This window comes from Microcaecilia unicolor, chromosome 6, assembly GCF_901765095.1.
Source record: "Microcaecilia unicolor chromosome 6, aMicUni1.1, whole genome shotgun sequence".
NCBI lineage: Eukaryota > Metazoa > Chordata > Amphibia > Gymnophiona > Siphonopidae > Microcaecilia > Microcaecilia unicolor.
The window spans coordinates 268417280-268434860 of NC_044036.1; the positions used below are offsets into that span (position 1 = coordinate 268417280).

General features: G+C 40.9%; 1 protein-coding gene across 1 annotated transcript in view; it reads left to right on the top strand.

The window, feature by feature from the left end:
• ADGRD2 (adhesion G protein-coupled receptor D2) overlaps positions 1-17581 on the top strand; it is a 249142-nt gene that overhangs the window by 215139 nt on the left and 16422 nt on the right. Inside the window, exons 23-24 of the mRNA XM_030206996.1 lie at positions 6190-6337; positions 8360-8418. Of these exons, the coding sequence (XP_030062856.1) occupies positions 6190-6337; positions 8360-8418 (207 nt within the window). The remainder of the gene's footprint in view (positions 1-6189; positions 6338-8359; positions 8419-17581) is intronic.

Consider the following 17581-nt stretch of genomic DNA (forward strand, 5'->3'; position numbering starts at 1 on the left):
AGCTTATGGGGCTTAGAGATCCCCACCAGCCTTAATAAGGGTGCCACAATATTGGATGGGCCTGAGCCCAAAGTGGATGGGTTCAGGCCCACCCATGACTACATCACTAGTTGAAGAGGCTGAACCAACCAACCTCCAGCTCTCGTTTCAAACTCTCTAGTGACTGATGCTAAGTTGGACAAAATATTGATCAGGCCTTGGCCCCAGGGGCCCAGCCCATTCTACTGCCTATGACAGAAAGGGGGTCTTTTACAAAGGTATACTAGCATTTTAAGCATTCACTAAAAATTAGCACACACTAACTAGGCAGGCACTAATATTCCTATGGGCATCTATATGGTTAGCGCATGCTAAAAATGCTAGCACACCTTTGTAAAAGGGTCCCAAACATAGCCTATTCTTCAGACATTTAGATAATCTAGTCCATTACCTTCAAGGACTGCATATTGATTTTATCATGGAAAATTTTCAACTTCAAAACTAACTGCAATGCTACTGATATTAATGGTATATGTCACTTTTACTTTATTTATTAAGACTTATTTGCTGCCTTTTTGAAGGAATTCACTCAAGGCAGTAAGAATAAATCAAACATGAGCAATAGACAATTACAGCAGTAAAAATATTGAAACAATACAAAGTATGGCATAGTATACTACTTACAATGTCAACACAATACGTAATACAACATTTTAATTGGCAGTGTAGGTATAAGCAAAGATGGAAACATAGGAGTGGCCTAGTGGTTAGGGTGGTGGACTTTGGTCCTGGGGAACTGAGGAACTGAGTTCGATGGCACAGGCAGCTCCTTGTGACTCTGGGCAAGTCACTTAACCCTCCATTGCCTGCCGCATTGAGCCTGCCATGAGTGGGAAAGCGCGGGGTACAAATGTAACAAAAATAAAATAAAATAGATAGGTAAGAGGAGTTAGAGAATAAGGTGACTAATTTAAAGAAAGGTGTACAAATAAGGTCAGAGAAATGGTTAAATATTATCTCAGCTAGGGTAGGAGTAGATAAACATGTCCCGCTGCAGTATGTGTCACTCCTTGTGAGACTAACAAGTTAGTTACTTCTTCCATTAATGGCCTGGTTGAAGAGCGAAGCTTTCACCTGCTTACTGAAATAGAGGTAGTCTTGTGTTAAGTGGAGCCTTTCAGGAAGTGCATTTGTAGCACTACCAAAGGTACATTGCACAGATACACACAAGAGACTTTCACTTTGCTCTGGAGAATACCATCTAGTCAAGACAGATAAGGAAATGTATATACTACCATTAACATGGTTACAAAGGACAAGGCATTGACTAGAAAGTGCCAGGGTTTAAGACTGAATAACTTTAACATGGTAGGTTTTTTTGTAGGGCTTGAATATGGGAAGAGAAAAGGCACGATGCCCTTTCCTGAGTTAGTGTATCAATTCTCCTTATTCACCCACACCAGGCAATTCTGAAAGGTAAATTAAAGACCACCAGATGCAAAGGAGCATATAAAAAATATATAGATATAGATATTAACAGCTGTATGTTCCTAGATTATTTTTCTATAAGTTTTAAAAAAATATGCAAAACTAAAGAAGACATTCAGAATTATCTTTATACACTATTTTGCCTAGAAAGCAAAAACTGCACAATTTATTTAAAATAATATTTTAAAATATGATATTACCTCTCAAAATCCTTTGGATTATGTGGTTTAATTCTGTTTTGGAACAGCGTTCCTCCCCAAAACCTCATTTGCAGAGCACCTGTCACAGGTCTTTATTCTTAGAGATTTCAAAGCATGACCTTGCTAGCTTTGCTTTCCTGGTAATCTTAACCTTATACCTGTGCTTGCAACAGATCTTGGTTCTGAGATCTAGTCCTGACATGCAGTGGGAGGTCACCCGCAGCAACAGGTGACATAGCAACAGTCTTGAACAACAATGTCAGATGCATGACTAGCCTCGATTTTTCCAAAGTTAGGCTGCATTCTCAAATGGAATGCAAGTTTATTTATGTTCTTAGTGAGATATGGCCTCCACAATTGAACACCATGCTCCAAGTGAGGCCTTACCAGTGATCTATCGAGGGGCATTAACATCTCCTTCTGCTGGTTATGCCTCTTTTATGCAGCCTAGCATCCTTCTGACTTTGGCCACTACCTTGGCACACTGTTTCACCACCTCAGACCCTTTCAACCTGGAGTTCCTCTCCTGCTCAGTGCACATCAGCCTTTCACCTTTTGGATTTCTACATCGCAGTTGCATCATTCTGCACTTCTTTGCATTAAATTTTAACTACCAGACCTTAAACCATTCTACTAATTTTTGTAGATTACTTCTCATATGCTCACAAATAGAGGAAGTGTTTCCAATGTCAGGGTGGGTGCCACCTAGGCAATAGTGATCATCACATGATATGGTTTAATATAAGAGCAAAAGCAGAATGCTGATGCACAAAGCTCAGTACTGGATTTCAGATGTACTGATTTTGGTAAAATGGGGGAATACCTGAAGAAAGAGCTGATGACATAGGTAAGCATAGGTGAAGTGGAAGCGCAGTGGTCCAAGTTGAAAGCTGCTTTAAGAAAGTAAACAAAAACAAGGGAAGCCTATATGGGTCTTCAAACAAGTGGCTGAAAAAATAAAGGCAAAAGAGGCTTTGTTCAAGAAATACAGAAGAGTGAAACAAGAGGATCACAGAAAAGATTACCGGATTAAACTCAAAAAGAAGTGAAGAGGGAAATACAGCTAGTGAAAACACAGTCAGAAGAAAACATGGCTAAAGATGTAAAGAGAGATGACAAGACCTTTTTCAGATATATTGGGGAAAGGAGAAATGCTAGGAATAGAATTGTAAGACTGAAAGATGATGAGAATAGCTGTGTGTGAAGAGTGATGAGGATAAAGCAAACATGATAAACAGATACTTCTCTTTGGTGTTCACTGAAGAAAATCCTGGAGAAGGGCCACAGTCGGCTGCCGAGGGTATATCTGAGAATGGAGTGGATATTGCACTGTTCATGGAAGAAAGCATTTATAAACAGCTTGAAAATCTGAAAGTGGATGAAGATATAGGGCCAGATGGGATTCATCCCAGGATACTGAAGAGCTCAGAGAAATCCTGGAATGACCGCTTAAGGATTTATTGGATATATCTTTAGAGATGGGAGAGGTTCCGCAGGCTTGGAGATGAGCTGATATGGTCCCTCTTCACAAAAGTGGAGACAGGGAAGTAGGAAACTACAGGCCGGTAAGCCTCACATCGGTGGTAGGAAAAATAATGGAGTCGCTGCTGAAGGAAAACATAGTTAACTTTCTAGAAGCCAGCGGGTTAAAGGATCCAAGGCAACATGACTTTACCAAAGGAATATCCTGCCAAATTAATCTGATTGACTTTTTTGACTGGGTGACCAAAGAACTGGATAAAGGACATGAGCTAGATGTAGTCTAGTTTTGGAGGCTGTATCTTGCTAAGGATGTTAAAAGACATGATGTGGTTCAAAGAAAAGTGGCAAAAATGGTATGGGGTTTGTGTAGCAATGCATATGAGGAGAGACTTGAGGACCTGAACATGTATACCCAGGAGGAAAGGAGAAACAGGGGTGATATGATAGACATTCAAACATTTGAAAGGTATAAATCCACAACTTTTCCAGAGACGGGAAGGTGGTTGAACTAGAGAACATGAATGAGTTTGAAGGGAGGCCGACTCAGGAATAATATTATGAAGAATAATGAGAGGGTGGTAGATATCTGGAATGTCCTCCCACGGGAGATGGTGGAGATGAAAATGGTAACAGAATTCAAAAATACATAGGATAAACACAAAGGAATCCTGTTTAGAAGAAATGGATCCTAATGAACTTAGCAGAGATTAGGTGGCAACACCAATAATTGTGAAGCAAAGCCAGTATTGGGTAGACTTCTATGATCTGTGCCCTGATTGTGGCTGGACAGATTCAGCTTTTGGAAAACAAGCCTAGTGCTGGACAGACTTCTACGGTCTGTGCCCTGATTGTGGCTGAATAGATTTGGATGGGCTGGTGTGGAGATTTTCAGGAGCTTTAATGACAACTTCAGAAGTTTTAGAACAAGAAAAGTGCTGGGCAGACTTCTACAGTCTATGCCCTGAAAATGGCGAGGACAAATCAATATCAGGTATACACAATATCAGTTTATCACATCATACCTTATGTAATGAGTTTATCTTCTTGGGCAGACTGACTGGACCGTACAGGTCTTTATCTGCCATTATCTATGATGATGTATGGTGTCATGTTGTCCACTCCCTCCAGGGTGTCCACTCTGTTGCAGATCTTTCCTTCATCTGCGAAAAACCTTTCCATCTAATTCTTTGACAATGTCATGGTGAGCAAATCTGAAGTAGCTTGTGGACGCTAGTGGTATCTGTCCAAAGTTGTGTTTTATTTTGGAACCGTCATCTACTTTTGTATAACCCACATCATGAGACTCCTGAGGCAGTCGTGTTTTACGCCGAAACACAGCAGCTGTGTCGAGTCCATTGTGATTGTTCCAATAAAGATCATCGTTTGAACTTACGTTTCCCTTGGAAGAGCCTATTTACCCTACTCTCTGGACCCTCTCATCCTGGAGATTAAACCAGATTCAAGGTTTGAAGAAAACCATGACTCCCCCACAGGAAGATGTTCCTACTCTTTAACTCTTCCTCCTTGGGTGTGGATGGGTTTCCCACTCTGAATCTGCAAATGCAAAAGTAGTGATGAGGCACGAGACCCCTCTGAAAACACAAGCTTGTCTTGAGAACATGAGCCTTTTAAGAATAGCATTCAGTGCCTTAGCAAATATAATGGGGCAATGGCCCCATGCACTACAGATCTCAGCATGACCTTCCCTTCCCCACCACTAAAAATTACATTTTCAAAAGCAAGGAAAGGGTAAAACAGGTGTGCAGTCCTGATTTTTTCCTATTTTGTGCCTAAAGAAATATAGCTAATAAAAATAAGCTTATGGTTGTTTTGCCAGTTAGATGCCAGTGGGGCTCATTTTCGAAAAAGAAAAACATTTACAAAGTGGCATAAAGCAGCATTTGGACATTTTGCTTACTAAAATGTTTAAATCACTATTTTCAAAACACATTTCCTAAATGTTTTTCTGTGCTGTTTGTCTGCAGTGCATTCAAATCACAATGGTGTGTGTCAGTGGCATGTTAAGGGTGGGATTTGCATGTTACACACTTAGTAACATGCAAATCCCACCCTTAACATGCCACCAACACACACCATTGTGGTTTGAATGCACTGCAGACAAACAGCACAGAAAAACATTTAGGAAATGTGTTTTGAAAATAGTGATTTAAACACTTGGATATTTTTCTGCCATAATGGAACAAAACAAAACCGTCCAGGACTAAGTAAGACATTTTGAGCTAGACATGTTTTAATAATGACTAAGCCACAAAATATTGCCCTAAATGACCACGGGAGGAATAAAGGAATGATCCCCCCATTGGTCACTGACCCCCTTCCCACCCCCCACCCCCCAAAGATGTGAAAGAAAAACAGTACATACCAGCCTGAGATGTTATGCCCAATCCTATTAGAGCAGCAAGTGGGTCCCTGCAATAGCCTAGTGGTCAGTGCAGTGTACTGTAAAGAAGGGGACCCAGGCCCATAATCCACTCTGTTACACTTGTGGTGGAAATTATCCTTCCAAAACCCACCAGAATCCTACTGTACTCACATATACACCTTCAGACATAAGGGTTAATGTAGTGGTGTATGCTTGTGTACAGTAAGTTTTGGTGGGTTTTGGAGAACTCATCACACGATATAAGGGGGTAGTGGTGAGATGTGTACCTGGGACCTTTTATGTGAAGTCTACTTCAGTGCCAACTAGGGTGCCCCACTGCTCTGCAGGGATGTCTGTGTGGCCAGTCTACTAAGAATGCTGGCTCCTCCTACATCCCAATGGCCTGATTTTGTGCATTTTTCACTTGGACTTTTTTTTTTAATGGTCTAAGAAGATAGACGCACTAAGTACAGCAACGTTTAGTAAATGGCCATTTTTCAAAACAAAACAATAGATGTTTCAAAAATCGCTATATTCACCACTTGAATTTTGAACGTTTTGAGCAAAACATCCAAAGTCAGATTTAAACGTCATATGGAAAATGCCCTTCAGTTTGGGTTTGGACAGTAACCAGTAGCTGCTAATTTCTGATTCTAGAACTGTTCCCATCCAATAAATTATTTGTCAAGTCCAAGAAACACTAAGTCCTGGGAAACAGGGAAACTGACTTCTCCACCTGACAGCATGGCATCAACACCAACCCAAAAAGAATTTCCTCCCATGAAGACCGCCACCACCACCAGAGGTAAGCCATAGTATTGGTTCATCACAAAGTGATCTCATGGGGAATGCTTCTATACAAGATAAATCTCATGGATGTAAAGACCCACAACCCAGAGAACTCACAACTGTTTGAGCCAAGAAGAGGTTAAGTGACTTACCCAAGGACACAATGGGCTAGATTTAATAAATGGTACCCAACGTTAGACATCAAGAAGATCCAGGCTAAACTAGTACTCTGTAAGGCGCTCTGTTCAGAGCAACCTAGCTTACTGTGCATTTCACACCTAACTTTGTGCATAAGGCTGGTGTGAATGGTCACACCAAACTAATGGCAGTTAGGCACGCAAATGCAGATATTGTATATCATCACGACTAATTTCTATGGCCATACCCCTTTTGGAGTCACATACTATGAAATTTGGACACAAATGTTATAGAATAGAATGTTGGGTATTATTAGGAAAGGTATGGAAAACAGGTGTGAGGATGTTATAATGCCGTTGTATCGCTCCATGATGCGACCGCATTTTGAGTATTGTGTTCAATTCCGGTCGCCACATCTCAAGAAAGATATAGTAGAATTGGAAAAGGTGCAGTGAAGGGCGACTAAAATGATAGCGGGGATGGGACGACTTCCCTATGAAGAAAGATTAAGGAGGCTAGGGCTATTCAGCTTGGAGAAGAGACGGCTGAGGGGAGACATGATAGAGGTATATAAAATAATGAGTGGAGTGGAACAGGTGGATGTGAAGCGTCTGTTCACGCTTTCCAAAAATACTAGGACTAGGGGGCATGCGATGAAACTACAGTGTAGTACATTTAAAACAAATCGGAGAAAATGTTTCTTCACCCAACGTATAATTCAACTCTGGAATCCGTTGCTGGAGAAAGTGGTGAAGGCGGTTAGCTTGGCAGAGTTTAAAAAGGGGTTGGACGATTTCCTAAAGGACAAGTCCATAAACCTCTACTAAATGGACTTGGGAAAAATCCACAATTCCAGGAATAACATGTATAGAATGTTTGTACGTTTGGGAAGCTTGCCAGGTGCCCTTGGCCTGGATTGGCCGCTGTCGTGAACAGGATGCTAGGCTCGATGGACCCTTGGTCTTTTCCCAGTATGGCATTACTTATGTACTTATGTACTTATGTAATAGGGCATAGGCTAGATCCACATCTAGGGGCCCTTTTATAAAGGCGTGCTGAAAAATGGTCTGTGGTAATGTAGATGTGTGTTTTGGTCGCACATGTTTTGGGCGTGCGCAGAATCATTTTTCAGCACACCTGTAAAAAATGCCTTTACAATTTTTTCCGAAAATGGACATGTGGCAAAATGAAAATTGCCACGCATCCATTTTGGGTCTGAGACCTTAGTGCCAGCCATTCACCTAGCGGTAAAGTCTCATGCAGTAACCAGGCAGTAATGACCTATGCGCGTCAAATGCCTCTTGGTGTTCGCCCAATATGCACGTCCGAAAATACAAATTATTTTTCAAATATGTATATAGGATGCACACCAAAAATGAAATTACCGCAAGAGCCAGGCGGTAGCTCCATTTTGGCACACATTTGGCGCGCATAGATGCTTTTTGCGGCTTAGTAAAAGGGCCCCCTAATTACCTCATTAACTTATTGTACAGTTCTGTGCTTTGCACCCAAACCAAAACTAGGGGCAACCTATACAGAATCTGGCAGAAAATGAGCGGTGGCAGTGAAGAGAGAACGATTTCCAAGGCTTGTCAGCCCCTTGATTTCTACACCACCAGCTAGCAACAATATAATGCAAGAAAGAAACTTTCCTATTTTGTTTTCTAAACTAGCGTCTGCTGATAGCATGTTCCTTAGCTCTATGGATTTTGAGCCAATTTTCCACTATATACCAATTCGAGTTTGCGCCAGCACAGCCTTCAAACAGCGGTAGAGTGAAAACCTTTGGGCAAGTGTTTTAACCATTGTGAAAGAGTCTATGAAAAATGCATGAACCTTCTTAAAAGACAATAGATTATAGTCTCTTAAATTAAAAGTCTAATGTTGTTTCATGTCATAGGAAATTTTGTTGCCAAAAGTCCACTGAATATTTCCTCAATAATGTCGACAGAGAAGCTGGTGAGTAGACTCTTGAATAAAATATATTTTTGGTAATTCTGTGTTTGGCCTGGAAATTTCTTCTGCTTCTGAGGGCACAACATTCTAGCCAGTGTCACCATGGAGCAATGGCTGGGACTTCCAGTCTTCTTTCTGTCTTCAGCTCCACCCTTTACAGGGGCTGTAAATGATACTTCTGATGTATCCACAGCTCCAACTGGTCCTGGAAGTGAAAACCTGATCTAGGAAACAAATACAGGTCTTCCGTATTGCTGCTGAGCTCTCATGGCAGCCCTGATGATATAATTATTTTTGCATCTTGTAATCTAAACCAGGGATGCCTTGAGAGCTGCAAACAGGCCAGATTTTCAGTTACGTGCATTGTTTTAGAATCTGCTTGGATTTCAGCATGTATCTCTAGGTGTGGTATATAAAATCTGAGGGTAAATGTCTATGAACTTGTCATGCCCTTGTCCCACACAAATAAACGGAATGTGATATAGTTCCACAAGCAGTATCTTGTAACACTCCAGGAATAAGTACCTACTGCTTACATATATTGCAATTTTAAAGTTGTTTTGTAGAGGTTTACTTAGCACAAATTATTTTAAAAGGTCCTCAGTATGGGCGTCTTGCGGCCAATTAACTCAATACCGCATATGACATTCCCAATGTCATCACTGGTCCTTTCTTTTGCTCACTCTCTAAACATTTAACCACAAGTATTTCATCAGTGGAAATCGCAAATTTGTTGAAGTTTTATATTTCTATATGCTTAACTTGCAATAAACTAGGTGAGCTTGGGAGGGTTCTTCAATCCGACATGTTTCGCCGTCAAGCAGCTTTTTCAAGGATGACCCCCCCCCCCCCCATTTTAAATGCCTGCCATACATGCCGACAGAAAAGTTCTAATGTCATCAAGACACAAAACACACCCAGACCATGCCCCCTTGCACTTGAGTTTGATAGGTACATATCCCTGGTTTGTAACACAGAGATTTTGCTGTTTAAATGTCAGTATTTGCATGTATGAAATGAAAATAGGACTTGTAAAATGAGGGCCTTAACAAAATTAATGTGTTGAGCATTGGAAAATAATTGTTTTATTGTGTTTTTTAGTTACCATTTTTTGTTTGTTTTCATTGTGGGTTATTTAAAAGAAAGTAAAATAAAAGAAGAAACAACAAATAGTGTCTGTTGGGTTGAGCCCTGCCCTTTCCCCCCCCCCCCCCTTGCATCTTCTCCCCTCCCCCAAATATGTGGGTGTGAAAGAAGCAGGAGTGATCCCAGACGATACCCTGGAATGGTTTTCTAAAATTGCATCAGTGCGTTTAGGTGATGATAGTGGTTTTAGAAATTAAATGGAACACAAATAACATTTTTTTTTCATTTTTCTCTTGTTTCATTTCAAATAAAAGCATATCCCTATTAAAATAAGTAGTAGTACTGGCTCTCAAAAATGACTTTACCTGCTAGAAACCCATAAAATAGAAGCTCTGTGCCTCTCAGACGTTTCAGATCTTCTTGCTCCTCAACGCCTCTCCCCATCCTCACCAAAAAAAGTGGAACATATTACAGCAAGTAGTCATATAAGTGGCAGATGGCAGGGAAGAGACTGAATGAGACAATAGCCTTTTTTATCCAGTTCATTCTGAGTTTAATAAAACCAAAGTGACAAGGGAAATTGGCTTTGGGTTATTGTAGAAAAGCTGTACCCCTATGGAAACTGAATTTCTATTGCCTAGATTTATAACCTTTTGTTCTTTATCATATGTAACCCATATGCGTTCAGGTAATGCACAGAATGATGGGGCAATAATCCCTCAGATTCTATAAATGGTGACTAAATTTGCACACGCAAATCAGTGCATAAAATTAATTGATTAATGAGCCAATGAGCACCAATAATTGGCTGCTAACAATTATTGGTGTTGGCCTTAATTGGGATTTACATGTGGATCATATTCTTTTAATGATGCACATGGAAATCCTTGTAACATGTATATTCAAGGGGAGGCATTTTGGGGGTGTTTCAAGGGGCGATCCCAGAATGTATGCGCATTGTTACAGAATAGACCCAGTCGGCACCTAACTCAGGTGCTGGCCTTTACACCTGCTTTCAGCAGACGTAATTGCCAGCACCTTAAGTTAGGCTCCGTTTCTGCACTTATCTGCTTATTCTATAGTGCTTAAATTTTTCGGCACCAATTTCTCAACACCATTTATAGAATCTAGTCCAATATGTAAAAAGTCACATCAACAGAAACGTTATATCATGTTATTTTTTTTAATGAGTCTAAATTAGTTACTTGGAAATTCATTATGAAATTAAACTTGCAGTTTAAATTGAAAGTGTTTATTGAGCAGAATGTTATCTTAACATCTCACATTAAAGTACATTTTCAAACTGTCCCTGGTGTTAATCAGATGGATTTTGGTTAGTGTTCATTTAAATCATCCACACATGCATCATAAATCTCTAGTTTGGAACAATTGCTAAGTTGCCTGGCACCATGCATGAGGCACGGACTAAAGAGATTAAGGAAGAGGGCTTGAATATTATAACACATATACCATTAATGAACCTGACTGTAGATCCTGTGCAAATGTCAAGGTCCAGCTGTTTCTTGGCTTTTCGCATAAAGACCAGCCTTCAAGCTTCTCAATTGAATGCATAGAGGTTCTCTACAAGCATGAGAAGTCTGTGCTTCTCAACCAGTGCGTGGCACAGTAATAACAGCAGTTCCAGCTCCAGGTTTTCCTTCCTGGCTTCTCTCCTGTACTGGCCAGCTTCATGCTGAAAGTTGAACATGCAGACATTGCTAGCAGCACACAATCAAGCGGTGAAGTTGGCAGAGGGGAAGGCAGACTAGGGTGAAAAATGCCCCTCTTCTCCTGCCCACCAGTGGAAAGGGAGAAAGGACTGGGTTGGGGAAAAAGAGGAGAAAACACAAGCAGGGAAGGTAGTGAGAGAGAATAAAGCATGAGTGGGTAAGGTGCTAAGAGATGGGGAGTGAACAGATGAAAGGATCACATGGAAGGGTGTACCATGGGATCATGTAAGGGGGATGCTATGAAAATTTGGTTCAGTGTGTCATGAGGATCAAGTAATCTCACGTGTCCTGTGAAATAAAAAGGAGGGCATTACTTTCCTAGGGCTAGAGGCAACATTGAACAGCTCAAGTGTTTCCATCTCTAGGCTACTTTTATTTAAATTGAAAATTGTATTCTTTTAAAGATCTTTCTCTCCAAGCATCTTCCTCAAATGTAACACAGCTCTATGCAGTTTGGATTGTCCAGGGCATATAAGAGAATGTTCCAAAGTCATACTACACACAAATAATACTTCGGCACCAGCCACCTTGCAAAAAACAATGTTTCAAGATAATTTTAAATAAGGGGTGGGGGGGGGGGGGGGCATCAGAAAAGCTGCAAGCACACCTGCAGCTGCTTATCTTGTTGCCTTCCTGGGACTGCTACTTCTTCAATCATCAGAAGCCTGCAATGTGTTAGTGAGCATTAGTGATATTGAAGCTCTATTCATGTTTTGGATGTCTGAAAACAGACATTTAGATGTCCATATTGCATGGACATCCAAATCCCAATTTTACAAAGGCAGGATATGGATGGGCAACACTACAGAATGTCCTTATTGCAAGGGTGCATGGTCTGGGCATGTTTTGGACAGGACTAGGGAGGGCCCAAAATATGGATGTCCAACAGCAGTTACTGAAGGGGAAGGGACATAAGTACATAAGTATTGCCATACTGGGAAAGACCAAAGGTCCATCAAGCCCAGCATCCTGTTTCCAACAGTGGCCAATCCAGTTCACAAATACCTGGCAAGATCCCCCAAAAGTACAAAAACATTTTATACTGCTTATCCCAGAAATAGTGGATTTTCCCCAAGTCCATTTAATAATGGTCTATGGACTTTTCCTTTAGGAAGCCGTCCAAACCTTTTTTAAACTCCGGTAAGCTAATTGCCTTTACCACATTCTCTGGCAACGAATACCAAAGTTTAATTACACATTGAGTGAAGAAAGATTTTTTCCGATTCATTTTAAATTTACTGCATTGTAGCTTCATTGCATGCCCACTAGTCCTAGTACTTTTGGAAAGACGCTTCACATCTACCCGTTCAACTCCACTCATTATTTTATAGTCCTCTATCATATTTCCCCTCAGCCGCCTTTTCTCCAAGCTGAAGAGCCCTAGCCGCTTTAGCCTTTCCTCATAGGGAAGTCATCCCATCCCCTTTATCATTTTCGTCGCCCTTCTCTGCACCTTTTCTAATTCCACTATATCTTTTTTTAGATGTGGCGACCAGAATTGAACACAATATTCAAGGTGTGGTCACACCATGGAGCGATAAAAAGGCATTATAATGTCCTCATTTTTGTTTTCCACTCCTTTCCTAATAATACCTAACATTCTATTTACTTTCTTAGCCGCAGCAGCACACTGAGCAGAAGGTTTCAACGTATCATCAACGACGACACCTAGAACCCTTTCTTGGTCTGTGACTCCTAACGTGGAACCTTGCATGATGTAGTTATAATTTGGGTTCCTCTTTCCCACATGCATCACTTTGCACTTGCTCACATTAACCGTCATCTGCCATTTAGATGCCCAGTCTCCCAGTCTCATGAGGTTCTCTTGTAATTTTTCACAATCCTCTCGTGATTTAATGACTTTGAATAACTTTGTGTCATCAGCAAATTTAATTTGCAAATTTAATCCATGTCTAAAAAAGAATGTCATTAGTTAGACCTGGTTCAGGCACATCTAGGTTACAGAAAGGTGCTCCAAATGAGCAGCTGGCACTGCAGGGATTAGTAACAGCAGATAAAGACCTGTACGGTACATCCAGTCTGCCCAACAAGATAAACTCATTTTACATGGTAATGTGATACTTTATATGTATACCCGAGGTTGATTTGTCCTTGCCATTGTTAGGACACAGACTGTAGAAGTCGGTCCAGCATTGTTCTTGTACTAAAAGTTCTGAAGCTAACGTTGAAGCCCCTTAAAATTTACTCTCCAGCCCATTCATATCCAGCCCAGTCACGATTACAGCGTAGACCGTAGAAGTCTGCCCAGCACTTGTTTTGCTTCCCAATTACCGGTGTTGCCACTCAATCTTTGCTTAGGTTCCATAGATCCATTCCTTCTAAACAGGATTCCTCTCTGTTTAGACACCTCCTTAATCCCCCAGTTGTTGCTGTCCCCCTCCCTCTCCCCTGAAAGTGACATCAGAAAGAGATGCTAGGATCTATGACAGCTTCAGGTATCATGGGGATTCTTAATAGGGCAGAAAGGAAGTCTGAGGAGTAGCCTAATGGTTAGAGCAGTGGACTATAAACCAAGGGACTCAGGTTCAAGTCCAATTTTAACTCTTTTTGTGTTCAAATTGTGAGCCCTCCAGAAACAGAAAAATACCTACTGTACCTAAATGTTCAAGACATTTGCAAGCCTAAAGGCTATTGAAGTAGTGCACATTCAGGTACAGTAGATATTTTTCTGTTTCTGGATGGCTCACAATCAAAAGCAAAGTTAAAGTGGGACTTGAACCCTAGTCCATTGGTTTATAGTCCACTGCTCTAACCATTAGACTACCCCTCTGCTCTGCATGGATGTCTGTGGAGCCATTTTCAAAGATGGATGTTCCTATGCTGCTATAGAGACCTCCATGTCCCTTGTTTTGCTCCGGTCATAATTTGGCCATTTCAGTTTGCAAAATGGGAGTTCATGTTGGACGTTTCCAGGACATGGACGTCCATCTCATGCATTTTCAAACCGACTGGCTCCCCAAAATGGCCACGTGGCAAATGCTTCACTTGCCGCAAAACCAAATGGTCAAAATTGTTCCCAATAGTTCTCTGGAAAAAGTAAAACTAATGGTATAACACCAGAGAAAAATCAAACAAAGAGATGAATAAGTGAAGGGATTAGCCTAATACAGTTCCCGGTGATAAAACAGGAATAGAAATTTTTTTTATATAATAAAGATGTTCTCAGAGTTATAAACTCACCCTAATACGTGATGCCTCTTAGGGTGGACAAATTTCTCGATCAAAGAACTTTGAAGAACTTCTGTTAGGTGTATTTTTTATATATGAATTTTTTGAAAACACCCGTGTTCCAATAATACACTCTTCAATATGTGAATTCTCCCCTCACTTGCCACATAGCCATTTCCAGAAGAAAACAAAGGCCTATCTTTTACCCACTGCAGTAAAAGAGTGCCTTGGCGTGCTTCAAAAACATGCTCCAACACTAGCTCAGGCCGCCTTTTGCTGCAGCTTTGTAAAAGGGGACCCTAAGTTTTCCCTCATATTCTGTACTTATTTCACACAGTCCAATCCCTCCCCCCCCCCCAGGACCCATCCATATGCTGCACAGCCTAAAATGCAATGCAGTGCTCCCAGTCATGTTTGTAAGTCCACATCCAGATGGACCAGGACTTCCTCTATCACTGAACACTCCCAACCAAGGGCATATTGTCCAAACCATGATGACCTTGGTTCAGGAAATGTGGCCATATGGAGAATTTTGTGACATACCCAGTTTCCTGGCCATAGCCACCAGCTCCTTATCCTCTGATAGCATATCAGCTGCACCATGACTATACACCATACCCACACCCTAACTGGAGTGCCTTGCCAGTAGTAGGCCTATCCATGCAAACTGAGTGGTTGAAGAAGACAAAACCTTTGTATGTGCACACCACTTCTATCGTTCCTGACTAGGTCATCTGCGTACCCATATCCCTGGGCTGGGGAGAAATATTACTGTTTTCCTGCAACCTGCATCTGTAAGCCTTATAACACATACATATGACACTGATTTCAGCCTTTGTGTGTGAAGGTTGCTGTCACAGGTCTGTCACGAGCCCCCAGCCTAAGCCATTATAAGAACATAATAGCAACCATACTGGGTCAGACCAGTGGTTCATCATGCCCAGAATCCTGCTTCCAACAGTGGCCAGTCTAGGTCACAAGTACCTGGCAAAAACCCAAATGGTAGCAACATTCCATGCTACCAATCCCAGAGCAAGCAGTGGCTTTCCCCCATGACTATCTCAATAGCAGACAATAGACTTTTCCTCCAGGAACTTGTCCAAACCTTTTTTCACCAACATTTCATAACTCTATTAGAATATATCATGAGGACATGGTTCTCTATCATCAGATAAACAACAAAGTTCAATACCTGAATAAGAGTCACATCTGTTTCCTAGCTCTATAACTGACTACCAGCACCCTGCCCTGTTACAAACCCTCAAGTTGACCCCCTGCATCCTGTGTAGCCCTTTCCCCTCTTTCCTTACTGTGGCAACATCCCAGTTCACTTTTGTCCATTTGACTGTGAGCATGTCTATATGTTGGAAACATGGGCACATTGGTGGACAATTGCATACACCCTTCTACTCAGGAATGGCACTCACATTTCTAATCATGTAAGGTTATCAGCTAATGCGGTCTGAATCGCAGAACCTTGGAATAAAAACTGATAAAATGTTTATTATGAGAAAAAAAAAGACCATAGGCCTACATAAAACAAATTCCACAAAGATGGTGGAAATTCAGAGGCCCACACTAAACATTCCTGGTGTGTCACAATATATTTTCTCAGAGTGTGAAGCAGAGAAAGTATTTATATCATTTTAAGGTTTGTGATGTCAGTTTTCCTCCAGATCATTTCCCTTCGAAGAGTACCTAACCCCTAACTAAAGTTATTTGTGTTTTAAACCATTCAGATGATTGCTGACTCCTGATGCAGGCGCCTAGCATAAAAACACAAACCATGTCGAGTCTACCTTCTGAATTCTATTCATGCACAGTTTGCAGAGTTGTTTGACAGTATCAGGATTGGATTTGGAAGGTGCTGTGTCACAACATTACAGGACATGGCAAAAAGTACTTACCAAGTCCTCCGTATTAGTGTTAGGAAGCATCACAGCTTTTGGGATATCTGCCCTGATGCTATAACTCACAAGCTGTAACTGGCAAGCATGCATTCCCACAAGCAGAGAATATTAACATTTCCAACACCATGCTGCTTTCTGCTTAAGGAACAATGCCTCCATTATTCAATCACATAAGAAAAACAATGTAACAATCTATTGACATGCTCATATGAAGTAGTTACTAAATTTTTCGAACCAGAGGGAGCACTATTCTAATACTGTAAAACACAGACTCTTGCAAAATACATAAGGTGCCACCAAAGCAGCATGAAACCATTAAAAAAATTAATACATTAAGAAAAACAGAGCAACATCACTTTGGGGTATATTAGGAGCATTACTTTCATGAAGATGAAATTTTGCTACTATGGCAACTGCATGTATACTTTTTGGGCCTGGCCAAATCATGCTCTCTTTAAATCTCTACATCCCAGGGCATATCCACATGTAAATAGTGACTTTCTGAAATCTGCACATGTAAATACCACTGTTACCACATATAGATGCCTCTAAAATGACCTCCTTAAGATACTTTAGTGACCTTTCAAATCAGTAATAAACAGATAAACTGGTTATCTCAGTGCAGTTCTCTAAATACCATAGTTTAGAAAAGATTTGTATTTGGTTGTTAACCTTTGTTAAAGAGTTGAGCAGACTTTCAAGGCTGGCGTAGTATGCTAAGATTAAATGTTATCTTCCCATCATCCCAAAAAAAGCAAAAACAATATGTTTGTCAGCCCCAAAAACCTTGACTCATCATGACCAGATGATAGATGCATATGTCGGCTAAAAATACCTAAAAATGTATACAGTTCAAAATCAGAGCATCAATAATTTAACGCAGGTTCCTTATTGCAAAAAGAAACTATTGATGAACTAGGAAATAGGAACTCTTTTGGTCCTATAAACTATCTCATTCCCCCCCCCCCCCCCCCCACCACCCCCCAATGTTCAGCTCGTGGCAGTCAGTGGTTTTGCAGCCGTTGACTGCTGTGGGATTAATCTAACCTGGGCATTGAATATCCAATCAGACACCCGATATCTACATATGCAAAACTTTGTATTTAACGGAAGAAAAAGCCTCAAACGAACCGCTAGGGCACTCCTTATGTTAACAAATCAACTTTAGGGAGACCTGCGGACTCATCACTGGCAAAAAACCTCCTGGCTACTTTTTTTTTTACAGCTCTTCAGATCATTTTAAACACTTTA